General features: G+C 39.4%; 1 protein-coding gene, 1 long non-coding RNA gene and 1 other non-coding gene across 4 annotated transcripts; 1 reads left to right on the forward strand and 2 right to left on the reverse strand.

Annotated features, from left to right (window-relative positions):
• Positions 1-5,311: 5,311 nt before the first annotated feature.
• Positions 5,312-7,689, reverse strand: LOC110652065 (flowering time control protein FY-like). Of its 2 annotated transcripts, none has more exons than XM_021807560.2 (3): positions 6,391-7,689; positions 5,838-6,075; positions 5,312-5,587 (listed from the first exon to the last, which is right to left on the reverse strand). In XM_021807560.2, exons 1-3 carry the CDS (start codon positions 6,743-6,745, stop codon positions 5,368-5,370), a joined length of 813 nt encoding a protein of 270 aa, XP_021663252.1. In that variant the 5' UTR covers positions 6,746-7,689; the 3' UTR covers positions 5,312-5,367. The 2 variants fall into 2 exon arrangements, with proteins under 2 accessions (XP_021663252.1, XP_021663253.1); XM_021807561.2 differs by having other exon boundaries at positions 5,838-6,085; positions 6,391-7,630.
• A 53-nt stretch (positions 7,690-7,742) lies between these two features.
• LOC110652064 (uncharacterized) lies at positions 7,743-10,109 on the reverse strand. Its single transcript, XR_009146125.1, has 2 exons — positions 9,445-10,109; positions 7,743-8,950 (listed from the first exon to the last, which is right to left on the reverse strand). It is a non-coding gene; the product is annotated as an uncharacterized LOC110652064 (transcript).
• A 9,409-nt stretch (positions 10,110-19,518) lies between these two features.
• Positions 19,519-21,027, forward strand: LOC131176067 (uncharacterized). The gene is made up of 3 exons (XR_009146214.1): positions 19,519-19,606; positions 20,049-20,106; positions 20,674-21,027. It is a non-coding gene; the product is annotated as an uncharacterized LOC131176067 (long non-coding RNA).
• Positions 21,028-22,127: the final 1,100 nt, after the last annotated feature.

The following is a 22,127-nucleotide window of genomic DNA, read 5'->3' on the forward strand; positions in this document are numbered from 1 at the left end:
ATAAATTTTATATTCAGATATCAATCAATATAAAGACATTAAATGCTTGTTCCCGGAATTCTAAATAGCTCTAATGCAAAGATAATTGACAAAATTAATTATTTAATCAAAATTGAAATAAAATTCAATAATAAAATAAAATTCTAGAAAATCACATGTAAAATAATTATTAAAATATTGATTTAAAATTTCATTTAGTAACAAATTTAATGCTAAGAAATTTTAAAAGGAACTAAAATGGTGTCATGTACTATAATTACCACTCACCTGGAACCTCCAAAACAATAGTTATACTCAATGAAAGAGAGACAATTTAGCTGACAGATTGAAAAGACGAATTTCTTACATACCCAAAATACCGTAAAAATTCGATCAACTAAATTAATATGACAGACACTTTGAATATATATTGAAAAGAAAAAAAAGATTAATATAATAATAATAATAATAATAATAATAATAATAATAATAATAATAATAATAATAATAATAATAATAACTTAACAACAATATATATATATATCCCACAGTAATAATGATCAACCCAATTCAATACCAATAGTCAAAGAAAAAAATGAATTTCTAGAGTAGTTGTAACAATTCAAGGAAAAAAAATAAAATCAAATTCACCCATTATTGAACAAAAAATGAGAATTTTTACCTTGAAAATAGAGTCGAAATATATATATATATATATATATATATATATATATATATATATATATATAACAATAAATAAAAGATGATGAAAATAGCTATTGAGAGTATTTGGTATAAAAGGAGATAAACGGGTTTTTGAGAGCACAGTTTAGCAGAAAAAGATAATTATGGTATATATATTTCAAGAGTTTTATTAGGTATAAAATGAGATAAGAGTTTTTATTGAACTGAGTTGTTCAGATTACAAATATATATTTAATTTCAAAAATAATATATATATATATATATATATAATTAAATAAATAAGTAGGTCATCCAATAAAATATTCCTTTTTTATAAATATATTAAAATATTGTTAGCTAATTAAAATAAATAAATAAATAAAATATTGGGTTTCCACATACTTCCCCCCTTAAAAGAAATTCGGTCCCGAATTTAAACAGACAAAATTCTAACCTAAAGAATCAAATAAGTGAAGATATTTGACTCGCATTTCAGATTCCATCTCCTATGTGGCCTCACTACTTGAATGATTATGTTACAAGACTTTGACCAAAGCCACCTCCTTAGACCGGAGTTTCCTAATTTGTCGATCTAAAATCTTTACTGGTTGCTCCTCATATGACATATCATCCCTAAATTATATGGTCTGAGGTTGGAAAATATGAGATGGAACTGGTACATACTTTCTAAGCATAAAAATATGGAAAATTGGATGTACATGCGCAAAACCAGGTGGAAGGGCTAAACGGTAAGCAACTGCTCCAATTCTCTCCAAAATTTCAAATGGACCAACAAAATGAGGGCTAAGCTTCCCTTTCTTCCCAAACCTCATGATTCCTTTCAAAGGTTAAACTCTTAGAAATACATGATCACCAACCATAAACTCTACATCTTTACGCTTAGGGTCAGCATAAGTTCTCTGTCGACTTTGAGCAGTCAAAAGTCTATCACGAATTAGTCGAACATTCTCTGAAGTTAACTATATCAACTCTAGTCTAATAAGCCTTTTTTCTCTAACTTCATCCCAACAAATCGGTGACCTACACCTTTGACCACATAATGCCTCGTATGGATCTATCTCTATACTTGCCTGATAACTATTATTATAAGCGAACTCCACTAAAGGCAAATGATGATCCCAACAGCCACCAAAATCTATAACACATGCACGAAGCATGTCCTCTAACGTCTGTATGGTCCTTTCTGACTGTCCATCTGTTTGAGGGTAAAAAGTAGTACTAAAGTCCACTCGTGTTCCCAAAGCTTATTGGAATTTCTTCCAAAATTGAGAAGTAAACTGAGTACCACAATCAGAGACAATGGAACGGGAATACCATGAAGACTAACAATCTTGTCTATATATAACTGTGCAAGTTTAGCAAAGTCATATGTAGTCTTCACAGGAAGGAAATGAGCAGATTTTGTCAATTTATCCACTATCACTCAAATTGCATTGTAACCACCTCGTGTACTGGGTAAACCCACAACAAAGTCCATAGCAATGTGCTCCCACTTCCACTCGAAAATAGGCAACGGCTGAAGTAACCCAGATGGTCTCTGATGTTCTGCCTTAACCTGTTGATAAGTGAAACATTTAGTAACAAAGTCTACAACATCCCTCTTCATGCCACCCCACCAATAATGCTCCCTAAATCACAGTACATTTTAGTTGAACCTGGGTATACTGTGTAAGCAGAATGGTATGCCTCTTCCATGATTTCTCTTCTCAACTTATCAACACTGGGGACACAAAGTTTAGTGTCATAATGAAGAACTCCATCATCATTTAACATGAACCCTTGAGCTTGGCCTTGATGAATACTATCTATAATCTCACACAACTGAGAATCCCTCTTCTGAGCAGGCTTAATTCGATCAATCAAGATAGGCCTAACTTGAAAATATGCTAAGAATGATCCAGCTACGATTTCAAACTCTACTCCCTGATCTAACAACTCATGTAATTCACCAATTAAAGGCCTCCTCTTGGTAGATATATGGGCTAAACTACCAGAATACTTCCTGCTTAGAGCATCAGCCACCACATTAGCTTTTCCAGGGTGATATTATATGGTGCAATCATAATCCTTTAGCAATTCTACCCAAAGATGTATTTGAAACTTTTGTGGTCAGTGAAGATTTCACAAGTCTCACCATACAGATAATGCCACCAGATTTTTAAAGCAAAAATTACTGTAGCCATTTACAAATCATGAGTTGGATAATTCTGCTCGTGCCTTTTCAATTGACGAGAAGCATATGCAATAACCCGTCCATGCTGCACCATGGGACGGTGACACATGGCACTACACATAAGCTTGCCAAATGTCTTTAAATCATGTAAAATTATCAAAGTCAAGATTAAATATAGGTTTGAGACTTGGCAAAATGTGATTGGGTCAATTAAACCTAGAACCAATCAGAAGGTGACATGTGGCAAGGGTTTTAAGTGGTGACCTAGCTATATAATGTGTTGTTATGAAAGAAAATAATAACAAGGGCTGTTGCTCTCTTTGGTGCCGCCACCCAAAAAGCCTCCCCCTTCTCTTCTTCTTCATCTCTCATCAATTCAAAGATATTAGACAACAATCTCTTGAATTAAAAATACTATAAATTGTTTCTAGTGTTTTGTTTACATCTGTAATCTCTTAAAAGGCAAAATTTGATTTTATAATTCATAAAAAAACTTTAGAAGTTGTTCAAGGGCTGCCATAGGTAATCTTGGTGTGGACAAGCTAGAGGGACAACATCTGGTGTCCTAAGGCACATCTCAAAGGTGTCAAACACACTGCAGTACATCAATAGGTTAGTGCACTTGTTCTTGATCTAATCTAGGATTCCAATGAATTAATCTGATTAATTCTAAAATCTTAAATGGCAAATGTAGATCCAAAAACATATTAAAAGAATTTTAATATGTTGTTTATCCTTGAAATCAAATAGATAAAAAATGAATCTTGCATGATGCATGTGACCCTAGGTGAAAAATTTTTGAATTTAATGATATAAACTTGTATTTTTCATGCTTCCACTCCTTCACCGAGAAGTCCGTTTAGCTTACTGATGATTCAGCAGCTATTCTATAATCTTCTTTTTATCATTTTCCCTGCCATGGACACGAGATACATCCACCACAGAGCTCGTTTGCCTCGCTCTACTTAAATCTTCACTAGCAAACTCTCTCAAACCAAGCTCCAATCTTTCTTTCGCAAGATCATCTAATCTTTCAGCGATCTCCTTTATCTTGGATTCTATCTCTACATTAAACAAAATTGCACTTGGATTAATGGAGGCAGGAATCAGGCTCTATACCTGACTTAAGCTAGCTTCAGATTCTTCTGACTCTAGCTTCCACCGCAGAGCCTCAGTAGCAAACTCATCCAGCTCGTCCTCAGCATCGTAAGCAACATCTTCAAGCTCTTCCAGCCACAGCTTCACGACTCATTCTTGATTTGCTTCTCAACGTCATGTCCACGGATGAAGTCGAGGATGTGCTTTGACGCTAACCTGTCAAACAAAACTTGAAGAGAAGCTGAAAGAAAAGCGTCTCCAACAACCATGAAATTTCTTTACAGGTGTATTTCTTTACATGAAAAGCGTCTCCAACAGCCATGACTCGGATGGGATTTTCACTAAGGTCTATTGCGGAAATGGAGGGCGATTTGGTATGGGTGATATAAAAATTCAGTTAATAGGGTTTCTATGGTACTTTTTGTAAAAATCAGTTTTCACGGAAATAAGAATTCTCTCTCCTGCCCGAACTACGTAAATCTCTGTGTCGTTTTTTCTTGTTTTAATTCTTCTATTATTGCTGTTTGTGTGACAGCTGAATTTACAAAGAGAACTTGCGTCGGGGAAATTGAACGGCAATATCTAAATTTCGTATTGATTTCCACAACTTTATCTTCTTCTTTTTTTTTTTTTTAAATCTAAATCTAAAATTTTAATTTAGTTGTTGTCTTCAACATAAATGAATTTCATGTGTTGGGTTGTTGAAATGTCTTCCGTCGCACAGATGACTTTAATCCATCTGACGTGGACCTCTCACCTGTACTGCACTCAAGCTCTTCGTCGCACAACCCAACGGTTAAAATTAGAAATAATGTTGTGTTTAAATCATAAATTTATAATGATAGGACTGCTGGAATTAGTGAGAGCTAGAAGCCTACTCTGAATTGCTCACCATATTTTGGAAACTTGAACTATTAAGTTATTAGGATTAGGATGTGTATAATATCATGTGGTATTAGGTGGTTCAAGTATGGACTCTTGTGATGAGGTCAAAGCATAACCGGAATTTAACAAATATAAATTTCATTTAATCAGTCACCTTCAGCAATAACATTGCAAACTTATGAACTATATCAAGCAACCCCTTGTGTTAATGCTATAGGAATAAACGTAAGAGCCCTGTTCTAGAATTTCTACTGCAACTTTAACAAAAAAATTAAAAAAAAAAAAAAAGACTTTGATTATACAAATACTGCAAACTGCAGAGGAAATAATGTAGGCTGTGATTAGCGTTGCATCATTAAGTTAATAATTAATATTGTATCTAGATGACATTATCAAACCAAATGAAAACTCGAGAATAGAATGAGGGAGATTAAGAGGACAAAATTCCAAGCAGAAGAATATTGCAGAGAGTTCTCCACTCAACTAATGCTATCTCATTGAATATCTTCAAGTGTTTACCGGCCAAATTATACAATGAACGCAGAGAAAAGGCAAAAAGAATATCCTAAGGAATTAAAATGGACATGAGTCAACACCAACGCAAGTAAGCCAGTGCAAGTTGTAGTTTCCATCCACATGTAAGCAGCAGCAGCTGCTCTGTGATGAAACAATGATCTACTGAGGTGGTTGGGAATGAGGCGGAGGACATGGTGGTAGTGGTGGAGGCATACCAGATTGATTCCCAGACTGCAATAAGTAAACCTGTTAGTTTCTTTGAAACATGTGTAATGACCAAACCAGTTGTCACAGTAAATACACTTCATCTAATTGTTAATCGTATGAGCAATATTTATAAGCCATTCAGCAACCCCAAAAGTCCGTCATTTCATGATTCCACAAAATGATCAACGTGAGTAAATGCTGTATATTATCTGTTCACACTGAATATAGCAGGAGCATTAGCTGGGTTACAAACACAAACTAATGCTTATCTTACCTGGTAGGGATTAAACCCGGCATCATGGGCATTTGTACACCTGGTGGCCGATTGAATGAACCACCTTGTGGATACATTTGAGCTCCAGTTGCATTTGATGGACCTTGCATATTTGGCAGGCCATTAGGAAAGCCCCCAACTGAAGGGGCAGCACTTGTGGTTAAGGATCCAGAGTGCATCGGATTCATGCCCATAAAATGGCCTTGTGGCATTGGAGGGACCATCTGATTCATCGTACCTGGCATCCCCTAAAAGCAAAAGCAGGCACAAACCAATCAGAGTTCAAAATTCTCTCAATCGGTGTCCAATACAAATTTTTTAGAAACTAGGAGATTCTAAATCCGTCTTCACCAAGTACTTTCAAAATCACCAATGTTCAATGATAATAAACTGTTGAGATATTTTTGTTAGATCATTTCAAAGTTAATTTTAGCATTTAAAAGCCATGAAACCATCTCAGACATTTGGAATCAAGCTGTCCCAAATGTGGAATCAAACAGACAGTGAAAATCGATAAAAAAAAAAAAAAGGGTAAAATAAATATACAACATACCATTGGACCTGGCATTGGCGATGGGTGTGATGTGGGCATCGATGAAGGCGCAGGCAAGGATCCACGCACACCATGAGGAGGCATTTGTGGAGGACGAGGTAGATGAGGATGAGGGAGGAGGGGTAAATGTGATGGTGGTTGTAGCTGCTGCATATTTGGAGGTGGCATAGGCAAAGGGGGCATTTGCTGAGGGTGAGCCTGGTGTTGCTGTTGTGGCATCTGCTGAGGATTTTGTTGATATCCCCGTTGCTGATTGGCAGCAAGAAGGGATGGATGTGGACCAGGCGGTAGTGGTGGGGTTACTAGAGGCATAGAAATTGGAAGAGGCTGTTTCTGCTCCCCTGAGCTGATGCATCAAGAGATGGAATTGTCAACGGCATTGCAGCTCCAGCACCTGGAATTGTTCCTTCATTTCGAGTCAATCCTGCAGCAAATGGTCCTGGAGTTGTTGGTGGTTCAGGTACAGGGAAATTGCCAGGCAGGCGGCCAGAAAGAGCAGGGTTTTGTCCACCATAACCTGATATAGGAACTAATACTTAGAAACTAAACCCAGCTAGGATTTCAAATCTGACACAGCTTCACTAAAGATATCGTAGCTTAAGAACCCATAAAAAAATTTACTAAAGAACTGTTAATTTTATACAAAATATCATATCATAGTTAATTGAAAAGAGAAAGAGAAAGGGAGTTGCAGAAGGGGAAGATGAGAGGAGGAAACCGGACGGCGTCGACGACTTCGCCGCTTCTGCTACCCCTCCTATTTTTTTCTTCTCCTCCTCTCCTCCTTGTTCTGCCTCTGCTGGTGACAGAACCTATGTAGAGAAAGACAAGAAATTAAGACGGAGAGTTTTAAGAACCCCTGAAAGAAGTGAGTTGGAGAGTGGACCACCATCCGTCAAGCTTCGCTTTGTTCTCCTCTGATCTTTAGTTGCAGGCTTCGCTTGGTTGAAAATCGTCATGATCGGAAGGGATTTTGACAGATCGAACTATGGAGCTTAATGTACCAAAAATTGAAACTATGGGAGCTTAGAGCGAAAATTGTCGATCCGTCAAATTGTAAAGATTTGGGGTTCCTAACAGCAGCGATGATCATCTGGTGGCGTTGGTGGCGCCACCTGAAGTCGCAGATCAACAATGGGTGATGATGGCGGTGGCGTTTGGGCAATGGCTACTCTTTCGCTATTTCTTAGGATTTCTGGCACGGTAGCAGTAAATCCTTCAAGTCTAAAGGTAAATTGATCCTTAATTTTTCAATTAATTTTTACCATAATCATAATTGTTTCCCAAGAATAACTCAAACAAGGTTGCGTTTTTTTCTTTAGGGAAAAAAGAAAAAAAGAAAAGACACACCATACATGATCCTTCTTTATTTATTATTGTACCAGTAATAAACCCCATACATACTCATCCTTCTTCATTTATTATTCTAACAGAAACCCTTTCATATACCCTTTAGCAAGGCACTTCTCAATTGAACACAGAAAATTAAAAATAAAACAAGATTAAGACCTCAACATTATTCATAGTTTATGCATGATATTATAGTCTCAACTATTCAAAGATCATCCCTGTCTCTATCGGGTTCAGGAGTATTATGAGAGTGTTCATGAATGTCAAGGCCACGATTTTTGCGAGGTAATATGTTTCGAAGACTAGGCCAACTGGGGAGGATTGGCTTCACACCACCAATGATGTAGTCATTGGTTGTTCCTGGAGCAAAATTAATGAGTGCATACTGATCTCCCTTGAAAAGGTACGCCTCATTTTTCCTGGAAGAAGCAAAGGCCGCATCAATTCCACTTTCGAAAATAGTACCTCTCAAACTATAAAAGCCTTCAGTTATTTTACGGATAGCAATCCTTCTGGGTTCCGAATAGTCTATAAGAGCATATTGATCATCTTTGAACAGATAAGCCTCATTGGTAGCGGTTGCCTCAAAAGCTGCATCAATACTCGTCTCAAATACTGTCCTCTTGAAGAAGGGGAACATGGTACCAATGGGCATTGGACCCCTGAGTATCTTGTCATTGAGAGTGCCAGGTGCATAGTCTATACGTGCACAAAGATTCCCAGAAAAGATGAATGCTTCATTTCCATGATGATCTCAAAAGCACAATCTACTCCGAACTCTGCAAATGCTGTATCTGTAAGTGATGGAAACCCATCGCAAATAAGAAGTGGCCCATTAATCACCCTATCATTGGTTGTTCCTGGAGCATAGTTTACAAGAACGTACTCATTTTTCATGAATAAATAGACTTCGTCTCGATTACGAGCTGACTGAAATGCAGCATTTATGTAAGTGCCAACATCTGCCACTTTGTCGGTATACCAATCAATGACGTCATAGGAGACTTCTCGTTTCTCTCTTGATGCGTTATCATTTGCTCCAGCTGCAGAATTAGGATTGTAGATAACAAGATTTAAGAGTTCCCTCCTACCATTAAGAATATAATCAAATACAGGCCTCTGAATGGGGAGCACTCTTGAGGGATGTGATTGAGGATTGTAATTACGGTTGACAATTAGTCTGTTATCCACCCTCTCCCGTCTTGTATACCTGCACAAAATTTTAAATTGATATATATATATATATATATATATATATATATATATATATATATATATATATATATATATATATTAGTGTATTAGTGCAATAAATGCGTCACATAAGTAGTGTATCAAGTTTAATAAAATTTTTATATATAAGTTTTATTGTTAAAAATAAAAGGAAAAAACCTCCATTGAATTAGAACTTCACATGTTTGAAATGTAATTCAAGTGGCTTTATTTTATTAGCCTTGTTGTGAACTTGAGCACTTTGATTCGGAGGGTAGCCTCTGAATCTTATCAAAAACAATGAAGATATGAAGGATCCTAATATATAAAATTTACTTCATAATATAAAATCTTATATATAATTTTTTTTTTAAATGTTAGAAGTGATCGCAATCCCTTCCTCGCTTAGATCCATCGCACTGAATGCATTAAAAAAAAAAAATCTTTGTTATTTGAGGTTAACTTGTGATCAATTATAATTGAGATACTAACCTTCCACTATGGGTAAGTCTGAACAATTGAGCAGAGCGAATGTATTGAGGGGCTATGCCAGCAACAAAGGCAACCTCATCTTGGGCAGGATATCTGTAACGATCTCCAAGTGTCTCAGCAACCCAAATACCCCCTGGTGCATATATCTCATAACGATACACTTCTTGTGTCCCATCAGGGAGAGTTGGATACCAAGCACTGCTAAGGGTGGTGCTAATGAAGACATGCGTGGCAGGCCTAGTGGAATCAAGAGGTCTGCCACTATGATGAACATAGTGATCCAAATTGAAGTAAATTTCATCGGGAGTACCTCCTTGACGCCTTGCTTCGAATCCATGCTGAAAAACGTGTTGATAAGGTGCAGTATCCCAACGGAAGACATGGCGAAGGATGTCTTGTTCGCCATCACTGCTTCTGCATTCGATATCATCTAAAGGAGGATTTATTACACGGCAATTAAAGTAGTAGACAGTTTCAGTAAGAAATTGAGCTGCAGATTGATTACTTTCAGATACAGGTTGTGGAAAGAATGCTGCGCATCCTCTCCAGGGTGAATTTGGGGGAATCGATGACATTAGTGGTAAGGTGTATAATATTTATCACTAAGATCAGATGTCTGTTTTTTTTTTTTTTTTTTTGAGCGGTGCTTGTGTACATGCAGTGGAATTAACAGGATCATCGCATAGATATATATAGAGTTTTTTTTTTTTTTTTCTTTATGGACAATTCTATGTGATTAGCTCTTGGGTTTTCTATCTGATTTCCTATGCTTTTTTCACCCAAAACTTTCTCATTCTTCTAAAATTTATCATATTATAATTTTTTTGACATTTCAGTCTAATTTTTTATAATTCATTTGTTAATTTTATTGTGTATAACTTTTTAGTTAATATCACATAATACAAATTCATCGTTAGTGGTACAAAATTTATTGACAGTGTAAATTTGTATCAAATGATACAAATATTTTATAAAACGATGTAAATATAATACTATAGAAATATTATCATGTCAATTATAATTTATTACAAAAAAATATATAAAAAAAATAAAAAAATCATCAAAACATATTTCATAACAGGAATATAAATATTAATAAAATAATTAGACTATAGCATGAACAATGCATGAATAACAACTAGGTTATCGAGCCTTTCTTCAAGGAGTTTTTTATTTTTCTTGTGATATGTGCTTTTTAGTTAAAAACTAATTGTACTTGTAAAATGTATTTTTAACGTGAAAAACGTGTAAAATTAAAAATTATTAAAAAAAAAAAAAAAAAAACTTGCACACCAAAAATATTTCAAGTGAAATACTTGTGTTCCCTTTAAAAAAATTTACAATGAACAGTCTCCAGAACCATTGAAAAAATGCTGCCGTTGGATCTATAATATTGACGATCCTACTCTCTAAAGGTTGATATAATATGGCATCCACAAAGTAATATCAAAATATTCTACATATAATTCATTTTACATGCCCTAACTAAGTAATCAATGCAAAACTAGCTAGCCCATGGGACAAACGACATTGAGTGTAACACCCCAAAATTTTAATTTTTATGAGCATTTTGGTATTTTAATTTTATTTAAATTTTAGGAATTTTTTTAGATTTTTCGGATTTTAAAAATCGGGTTCGATTTTCCGAAAATATAAACTTTGATGAATTTTAAAAATTTATTTAAAGACCACGTGGCAAAACTAAAAATATATTTAGAGTCTACGTATTTTTCTGAGTTTTCTGGAATTTTTTCGAAATTTTTGGACCTCGTTTTCGGTCCCGAGGCAGAGTATAAATTTAAAATTTTGTATTTCGAATCGAACCGGATCGGACTGGCCGAATCGAACCGGTCTTCTTCCCTTTTTCTTCCTCCCGCGTGCGACGTTCCCTTTCCCTTTTCTCTCTTTCTCTCTCTCCTCCTCCCACCACCCGCCTCCCTCGTCCCCACTCCGCCGGCGCCTCTCACCGCCCCACCGGCCGCCGCCCCAAACGGCCGGAAACGCGTGCGAACGCCCCTCCCCTGTGCGCGCGGCGTTTTGACTTCTCCGGCCAAAATCCAGCCGATCCGGCCACCAATTGGATCGGGTCTTGTGTCTAAAATCATCTACTCGGCGAGAGCTTTCCATAGACACCAAGAACGCCGAAATCCATCGAGCGGTTTGTCCAATTTTTGCTCGGGAAGTTTTTAGCCCATTTCGACTTTTGGGCTAGAATTCTCGAAAACCGTGAATCCAACGAGAAAACCGAGGCTACCAGCACGCTCCACTCGTCGAGAGCTTCGCAACGACATAAATTTCGAATTTTTTCGACACCGTTTTTCGGTGGGTCCTACGGAACTTCGCAGTATTTTTTCGAGCATTAAATGAGCTTAGAAAATTCTGAAAAATTTATGTACTAACCCCCGTGTTATGGGCTTCGTGTAGGTATCCTCAATTCGCAGAAATTCGGCGATTGACCGTTCAGTGAATTTCCTACGCATGCACTACATCGAAAAGTCTCCAATTGGACCGAGGTTTTGGCTACCCCATTGTCGACGCCCCGAAAGTGCCCTCAAGTCGGAATCGGCAAAGGTAAACCCGAACCTTGCTTTATCGTAATTTTCTAGTGCTTAAATAGGATTAAAAAATTCATAAAATATTCGTGGTAGCTTAGAAAATTACGATTCTTTTTGCAATAGCAGTAATATTGCTAAGGACCGCGGGGCAAAGTTTTATAATTTTTAGAGCTTGTTTGGGCAGTTTTTGCAAAAATGATCAATAATAAGGACTAAATTGAAATTTTTCTTATTGTGATGGATGACTGATTTGATGGGCCCAGGAGGGGCTGTGTGATCTGATCGAACTGTGGATATTTGGATTGTGAATATAGAAGTGTGTTTTGAGCCATTTTGCAAAGTTGGGTAGGTCCTAGGTATAGGGAGACTCACTGGATTTTCGGCACGACTTAGGACGTATTGGTCTTTTTCTTTGTTTGTATTGAGTCAAATTTATTAAATGATTGTAATAAAATTGTCGTGAGCCAGATGCCTTTCTTCCTCCGCCACTCGGTGACCATCGTCAAGTCTGGGAGTAGAATATTAATTTTAATTGTAATTTCGATATTATTATATGTTCAAGCATGCCCATGCATCACTTATATGCATATATTTATGTAGTTAAACTCTAGGCACGATTTATGTTGCATTCATAACTGTTGATGTGCCATGGATGTTGTTGTGGTAATTTGGAGCAGCAGCGTTGGCGCATGCGTGTGATGTGGTGTGGACTATGGATAGGACGGGTAGTCACGGCTGAGTAATTCATCGGGACCCGATCCTTCGAGGGGTAGTCACGGCTTGAGTAATTCACGGGACCCTCGATTTGGTTATTAAGTGGAAGTCCGAAATGAGTAATTACCGGCACCAAAGTTGGATTTAAGAGAGTCAGATAGGGATCACCCCATATGTTATGATTGATACTACAGGGTGTGTGAGTGCTCCAAATTACCTTTTTGATGTTATGATGTGAAAATATTGTTGATGTTGCATTTCACTCTACAGGGTGCATTAGTTTTAGATAGTTATAGGGATTATGGTTAAAATTGATATTTTACTCTCTGAGTCGAACGCTCACTCCTGTTCAAAAATTTTTACAGGCCACAGGAGGATATTTTATTCTGGGTTAACCTGCTTTTATACTTCGCAGGTTGTTTATCAATATTTTTGTAATTTTATTTACTCCTAGAATTTTCGCATGTGTTAGCAGTATTTATTTGAATTTGGTCTGTAATATTATTATCATGTTGGACCTGTAAACTTAATATTCTATGTCTGTTTGATAGATTGGATGAGGGAGCTGAGCTCCCATTTCTTTTATGATGTTATGAGTATGTGGAGGGTGAGCTGAGCTCCCCAATTGAGTATTATTGTGTTTACAGGTCGGGTGAGTCAAAAACTCCCCGTTGGAAAGTCCATTTTATGGCCGGACTCTGTCCGTTTGGTTTCTTGAAATTGGGCCCAAATGGGCCTTAGAATTGGGTTAATGAACAGTTAGGCTTACTACGGGCCTCGGGGGCTTTAGGCTGCCCAGGTCCTAGTGCCGGTCCGGCCCATAGGTTGGGTCGTGACAGATGTGGTATCAGAGCTTAGGCTCCAGATTCTTAGGGAATGTTTGTCTAAAATATCGGGAAGAGTCTAATAGGAGTCACATGCGGAAAAATAGGGTCCACATTCGTCTTGCATTGTCGTCTTTGCTTCTAGTTTCTGCTTCACATATTGTGTATAAATATGAGTCTATAGAGCTGTGTAATGTGCAGTTTTAAATTTTGTGGGCTAATGCTGCTGAATTTCAGGAAAATGCGTAGAAGCAGGAGAGCTGCCACTACACCAGAGCCAGATGTGCCTGACAAGGTGTCAGCACAGGATGAGGTGCCTGCCCCGAGGAGGCGGGGTAGGAGGCCTAGAGCTGCTCAACTAGAAGAGCAGCTACCACCAAGACAGATCGCCTTTTTATGGCACAGGGTCCCATGGACCCCATGGCAGCTACTCTAGCTGGTCTGCAGAGAACCATCGATATGATGGCGCAATATATGGTACACCCTCCACAGTAGCAGCAGTCCACCACACCAAGAGGGGAACCTTATAAATAGATAATTAATTTCAAGAAGTTGGTGCCTGGAACTTATGATGTGTCAGACGATGCATATCGGTTTTTGGATTCCTGCAAACAGGCAGGAACAGAATTACAGTTGACTGATAGGAGACTGATAGAGTGTATGCAGCATGTCATGGGGCCTATGCCTAGACAATGGATGAATGACTACGTGTTACCTCGGATGGAGGGTTTGTCATGGGCCTGGGCCAGGAACTGTTTATCAATCGGTTTGTGCCAGAAAGTTTCAGAGATCAGAAACAGTGGGCCTTTGAGGCCCTAAGACAGAATGGCATGTCTGTAGATGAATATGCTACAGAATTTCTGGAATTGAGCAGATATGCCCCTACAGCAGAGCTGCTAAAACTATGAAGGTGAAGAGGTTCCTAAAGGGGCTTGACAGAGGTATGCAACCTGGCCATGATGTCCGGTCTTTTGATGTGGTGGTTGATCGAGCTGCAGATTGAGATTATCTATGCTGTGGATGACAGCGGAAGAGCAAAGAAAAACAGAGCAGAGGGTTCTTCAGGTGTTCCCCAAATGGGTACTCCGGATAGTGGTGGCCAGAGTAATTACAGAGGAAAAGGTAGGAGCAAGAGAAGTGGTTTTAGACACAGACCACGAGGATCTGCACTGTGGTACGGATCCAAAGAAGGGTCACAGTTCGGGGTACAGCAGTTCTGGGTCTGGTTAGGATCCTCCTTGGCACCTTGTGCATAGTGTGGAAGAGGACATTCAGGACCTTGTTTGATGGGATCAGGAGTATGCTTCAGGTGTGGCCAACCAGGTCACTTTGCTAGAGAATGCCCCGTGTTCAGCGAGCCACAGATGGGGTCACAAGGTTCTGTTGCGAATGTTCCTCGACAATTGTATCCGGGTGCTTCCAACATGGCAGGCAGTCAGTTCAGTGGCCAACAGGGCCGAGGACAAGGGGGACGTGGATTTGGAGGCAGATCAGGAGGTAGAAGTCAGTATCAGGGTTCTGCCACTCAGGGTAGGGGTCAAGCTTGAGTTTTCACCCTGACCCACCAGGATGCTCAAGCTTCAAATGCGCTTGTAAGTGTATTCTTCTGGTCTGTTCTTATGAGGCTCGTGTTTTGATAGATCCGGGTGCTACGCACTCATTTGTCTCCCCTGTGTTTGCCATGAGGTTGGGTAGAAACCCTACAACTTTAGAATGCCCTTTGTCGGTAGCCACCCCACTTAGTGACAACATAGATGTAGATATGGTTTTTCCGGGTAGCCCAGTATTAGTGGATGGAAAGATCCTCCCAGCAGACTTGGTTCCTCTACCAGTAATGGACTTTGATGTAATTTTGGGGATGGATTGGTTGGCAACTCACTATGCCACTTTAGACTGCAGGAACAAAAAGGTGTATTTCCACATACCTGGTGTGGAAGAGTTTAGCTTTGATGGTGACAGGAGCGTAGCTCCATATAACTTGGTGTCAGCAATTAGTGCCAGAAAAATGAGGCGTGGATGCCAAGGGTATTTGGCATTGGTGAGAGATACATCTGTAGAAGGTGTCAGCATGGGAAATGTTCCTGTTGTCAGAGAATTTATGGATGTCTTCCCAGAGGAGCTTCCAGGGTTGCCACCAGAAAGGGGAATAGAGTTCTGCATTGATGTTGTTCCGGGTACAAACCCCATATCAATGCCACCTTACAGGATGGCACCAGCAGAATTGAAAGAGTTAAAGGAGCAACTACAGGAGCTTTTGGACAAGGGTTTCATACGTCCGAGTACTTCGCCCTGGGGTGCTCCTGTTCTATTTGTGAGAAAGAAGGATGGGTCATTGAGGTTGTGCATTGACTACGCATACCGAACAAGGTGATGAAGAACAAGTATCCACATCCACGTATCGATCAACTGTTTGATCACCTCCAAGGGGCTAGATTCTTTCCAAGATAGACTTGCGATCGAGCTACCATCGCTTGAGAATCGGGAATGAAGACGTGTCCAAAACGGCTTTCGTGACAAGATATGGTCATTATGAGTTCTTGGTGATGTCTTTTGACTCACTAATGCACCAAAGAAATTTCATGGACTTGATGAACAGGGTGTTCAAGCCATTTTTGGACCATTTTGTCATCGTATTCATAGATGACATTCTGGTATACTCTTGGACCGAGGAAGAACACGTGTGGCACTTGAGGATGGTGTTGCAGATGTTGAGGGAGCACCAGCTATATGCCAAATTTTCAAAATGTGAATTTTGGCTAGAAAGCATCTCATTCTTGGGACACGTGGTTTCTAGTGACGGCATTCAAGTGGATCCCAAGAAAATTGAAGTCAGAATCGATTGGCTTAGGCCTACAGCGATTCTTGAGGTGCGCAGCTCGGGTTTAGCTGGCTACTATAGGCGTTTTGTACAAGATTTCTCCAGATAGCGCTCCCTAACTAAGTTGACCAGAAGAATGTTCCATTCATTTGGACAGATGATGAGGTGAGTTTCCGAAGCTTAAGGAGTGTCTAACCACCGCCTCGTGTTGACACTACCGTGAGTGGTGAAGGATACACCGTGTATTGTGACGCCCTCGAGTTGGCCTAGGGTGTGTCTTAATGCAGAATGGAAAGGTAGTGGCTTATGCTTCAAGGCAGCTGAAGAGGCATGAGCAGAACTACCCCACCCATGATTTGGAAATGGCGGCTGTAGTCTTTGCACTAAAAATCTGGAGACACTACCTGTATGGTGAAGTGTGCGAGATATACACCGACCATAAGAGTTTGAAGTACATCTTCCAACAGAGGGACTTGAACTTGAGACAGAGGAGATGGATGGAGCTTCTGAAAGACTATGATTGCACCATCCAGTACCACCTTGGAAAGGCCAATGTTGTGGTAGATGCCTTGAGCAGAAAATCTTCTGGCAGTTTGGCGCACATTTCAGTAGAGAAGAGACCATTGATTCAGGAGGTACATGAGTTGATGGATCAAGGTTTAATCCTAGATCTTTCAGATGAGGGGGTATTGTTGGCTCACTTTTCAGTGAGGCCAGACTTGAGGGACAGAGTTAGAGTTTCCCAGCACAGAGACCAACAATTGATGAAGATCATAGAAAGAGTACAGCAAGGTGAAGGTGGTGAGTTTGGATTTGCCAATGATGGTGCCCTAGTACAAGGTTCTAGGATATGTGTGCCCGATGTAGACAACCTCAGGAATGAAATCATGCGAGAGGCACACTACACACTGTACAGTGTCCACCCAGGTTCCACCAAGATGTACCATGATGTGAAGGATAGCTATTGGTGGAATGGCATGTAGAGAGACATAGCAGACTTTGTGTCCAAGTGCTTGACTTGTCAGAAGGTGAAGTTTGAACACCAGACCGTCGGGAAGCTGCAAGAGCTCCCTATCCCGTAATGGAAGTGGGAAATGATCACTATGGATTTTGTGATCGGGTTGCCTGCACCACGCAAGGATATGATTCGATATGGGTAATTGTAGACCGCTTGACCAAATCAGCTCACTTCTTACCTGTGAAGACTACATATTCTGTGGCACAGTATGCCCGGCTCTACATTTGAGAAATAGTCAGATTACACGGAGTTCCGGCTTCCATAATATCTGACAGAGGGCCCCAGTTCACTTCTCGGTTTTGGAGAAAGTTGCAGGAGGCACTTGGCACACAGTTGAACTTCAGTACGGCTTTCCACCCTCGCATGCACGGACAAATTGAAAGGACAATCCAAACATGGAAGACATGCTTCACATGAGTGTCTTGGATTTTGGAGGTCAATGGGATGAGCCTAGCTTTGGTGGAGTTTGCCTACAACAACTTATCACTCCAAAGATAGGATGGCACCCTATGAGGCATTATATGAAAGAAAGTGTAGGTCTCTCTGTGTTGGACAAAAATGGGGAAGCGAAGGTGCATGATGTAGACCTAGTGCAAGACACTTGCAGGTAGTTCCTTTAATCGTGGAACGACTAAAATAGCTTTCGAGGCGTAAGAGTTATGCACTCCGCACGAAGGGATGTGGAGTTTGCAGTGGGCGACTATGTATTTCTGAAGGTTTCTCCAATGAAGGGAGTCATGAGATTTGGAAAGAAGGGCAAGTTGGCACCTCGGTATATTGGACCTTTTGAGGTTACGGATAGAGTTGGAGCAGTTGCCTACCGGTTGGAGCTACCACCCAACCTTTCTCACGTTCATCCCGTGTTTCACATCTCCATGCTCAGGAAATACATTCCCAATCCTTCTCATGTACTGCAGCCGGATGCGATAGAGCTAAAAGAGAACTTGACATTTGAGGAGCAACCTGTAGCCATAGTGGACTACCAAGTAAGACAGCTAAGATCCAAACAGATCCCTATGGTTAAGGTTTTGTGGAGGAGCCAGTCAGTGGAAGAGTGCACCTGGGAGTCAGAACGGGACATGCGTAGCAAGTACCCCTATCTGTTCAATGTATAATCATGTGCTTTATTCTGCCTTGTGTAAAATTCGAGGACGAATTTCCTGTAAGGGGGGAAGAATGTAACACCCCAAAATTTAATTTTTATGAGCATTTTGGTATTTTAATTTTATTTAAATTTTAGGAATTTTTTTGAGATTTTTCGGATTTTAAAAATCGGGTTCGATTTTCCGAAAATATAAACTTTGATGAATTTTAAAAATTTATTTAAAGACCACGTGGCAAAACTAAAAATATATTTGGAGTCTACGTATTTTTCTGAGTTTTCTGGAATTTTTTCGAAATTTTTGGACCTCGTTTTCGGTCCCGAGGCAGAGTAAAAATTCAAAATTTTGTATTTCGAATCGAACCGGCCGAATCGAACCGGACCGGTCGAATCGGACCGGTCTTCTTCCCTTTTTCTTCCTCCCGCGCGCGACATTCCCTCTCCCTTTTCTCTCTCTTTTCTCTCTCCTCCCTCGCCCGGCCACCGCCTCCCCCCACCCCACTCGACGCCGCCTCCCACCGTCCCAATGACGGCCGCCCCAAACGGCCGGAAACGCGCGCGAACGCCCCTCCCCTGCGCGCGCGGCGTTTCGGCTTCTCCGGCCAAAATCCGGCCGATCCGGCCACCAATTGGACCGGGTCTTGTGTCTAAAATCATCTACTCGGCGAGAGCTTTCCATAGACACCAAGAACGCCGAAATCCATCGAGCGGTTTGTCCAATTTTTGCTCGGGAAGTTTTTAGCCCATTTCGACTTTTGGGCTAGATTTCTCGAAAATCGTGAATCCCACGAGAAAACCGAGGCTACCAGCACGCTCCACTCGTCGAGAGCTTCGCAACGACATAAATTTCGAATTTTTTCGACACCGTTTTTTGGTGGATCCCACGGAACTTCGCAGTGTTTTTTCGAGCATTAAATGAGCTTAGAAAATTCTGAAAAATTTATGTACTAACCCCCGTGTTATGGGCTTCGTGTAGGTATCCTCAATTCGCGGAAATTCGACAGTTGACCGGGTCTGTGAATTTCCGCCGCATGCACTACATCGAAAAGTCTCCGAATTGGACCGAGGTTTTGGCTACCCCCCCCATTGTCAGACGTCCCGAGTGCGTCCCCGAAGTCGGAATCGGCAAAGGTAAACCCGAACCTTGCTTTATCGTAATTTTCTAGTGCTTAAATAGGATTAAAAAATTCATAAAATATTCGTGGTAGCTTAGAAAATTACGATTCTTTTTGCAATAGCAGTAATATTGCTAAGGACCGCGGGGCAAAGTTTTATAATTTTTAGAGCTTGTTTGGGCAGTTTTTGCAAAAATGATCAATAATAAGGACTAAATTGAAATTTTTCTTATTGTGATGGATGACTAATTTGATGGGCCCAGGAGAGGCTGTGTGATATGATTGAACTGTGGATATATGGATTGTGAATATAGAAGTGTGTTTTGAGCCATTTTGCAGGTTGGGTAGGTCCTAGGTATAGGGAGACTCACGATTTTCGGCACGACTTAGGACGTATTGGTCTTTTTCTTTGTTTGTATTGAGTCAAATTTATTAAATGATTGTAATAAAATTGTTAGGTGAGCCGGGACAGCCTTCTTCCTCCGCCCAGCCGCCTCAGTGACCATCGTCAAGTCTGTGAGTAGAATATTAATTTTAATTGTAATTTCGATATTATTATATGTTCAAGCATGCCCATGCATCACTTATATGCATATATTTATGTAGTTAAACTCTAGGCACGATTTATGTTGCATTCATAACTGTTGATGTGCCATGGATGTTGTTGTGGTAATTTGGAGCAATAATGTGCGTTGGCGTGCGTGTGATGTGGTGTGGACTATGGATAGGACGGGGTAGTCACACTTGAGTAATTCATCGACCCGATCCTTCGAGGGGTAGTCACGGCTTGAGTAATTCTGGGACCTCGATTTGGTTATTAAGTGGAAGTCCGAAATGAGTAATTACCGCACCAAGTTGGATTTAAGAGAGTCAGATAGGGATCACTCCCATATGTTATGATTGATACTACAGGGTGTGTGAGTGCTCCAAATTACCTTTTTGATGTTATGATGTGAAAATGTTGTTGATGTTGCATTTCACTCTACAGGGTGCATTAGTTTTAGATAGTTATAGGGATTATGGTTAAAATTGATATTTTACTCTCTGAGTCGAACGCTCACTCCTGTTCAAAAATTTTTACAGGCCACAGGAGGATATTTTATTCTGGGTTAACCTGCTTTTATACTTCGCAGGTTGTTTATCAATATTTTTGTAATTTTATTTACTCCTAGAATTTTCGCATGTGTTAGCAGTATTTATTTGAATTTGGTCTGTAATATTATTATCATGTTGGACCTGTAAACTTAATATTCTATGTCTGTTTGATAGATTGGATGAGGGAGCTGAGCTCCCATTTCTTTTATGATGTTATGAGTATGTGGAGGGTGAGCTGAGCTCCCCAATTGAGTATTATTGTGTTTACAGGTCGGGTGAGTCAAAAACTCCCCGTTGGAAAGTCCATTTTATGGCCGGACTCTGTCCGTTTGGTTTCTTGAAATTGGGCCCAAATGGGCCTTAGAATTGGGTTAATGAACAGTTAGGCTTACTACAGGCCTCGGGGGCTTTAGGCTGGCCCAGGTCCTAGTGCCGGTCCGGCCCATAGGTTGGGTCGTGACATTGAGCACGTCTTGAAACAACATGTCTACGCACAGCAAAAATGAGAAATATATTTTTTGCCATAACATCAACATGCTTACAGTGAAAAAATTAAATTGACATTTCCAAGGCATATTCCTCGATATAACTCGAGTAATTGCAAACTGTTCTTGAGAAGAAACACGTATGATAGTGGGATGGTTACTTGGAACTTGGTACTCCCGAGTCGCGGTATGAGTGCGTGATACGCAGTACGCTACTAAATGAAATATAGGATTCGCAGGAGTAGTCTTAATTTATACGCTAATACGATTTAGTTGATACGTCAATTCGATTTGGAGTATGTAAATTATATTTATTTAATTAATAATTTATTTTTTAATTTTATTTAACGTAATATATTTATAAATTTAAAACATTAATTTAATATGACAATTTTTTAATATAATATATATATATTTTTTTTATAAATTTCAAAGTTGTTTAATTATTTTTTAAGGAAAATTATTTAATTATTATTATATTAAAATAATATGATTTTAAATAATTAAAAATATAATTAATAGTTAATAATGATTATATTTTCTAAACAAGTTTAATTTTCTCCCAATAAACTATTCATTTGCACTCCAAGACCAAGATTATACTGCCACCTAACCCATTCAACCCACTAACAAGTCTATCCACCTACCCCACTTTTAGTAATTTAGTCTTTCAAAACGTACTTGCTTCTTTCTTCTTCTTCTATTTCATTTTTGCAACTTATTTTCTTCTTCTTCTTCCTATGCCTGTTGTTGTTGTACACATGTGCATGCCTTTTGATCTTTCTTCTTTCTTTCTTCCTTCCTTTCTTCTTTTTATTCTCACATAACCTCTATTTTAGAGACCCAAATCCCGTCCCTTAGCGTTTTGGAATCTTGATGACTTGCGATTCAGAATGCACGACCCAAATTGCAGTTCCCAAGGCGTTTGAGCAAATCTAGTAACTATATGTGCTAAGC

This window comes from Hevea brasiliensis, chromosome 18, assembly GCF_030052815.1.
Source record: "Hevea brasiliensis isolate MT/VB/25A 57/8 chromosome 18, ASM3005281v1, whole genome shotgun sequence".
NCBI lineage: Eukaryota > Viridiplantae > Streptophyta > Magnoliopsida > Malpighiales > Euphorbiaceae > Hevea > Hevea brasiliensis.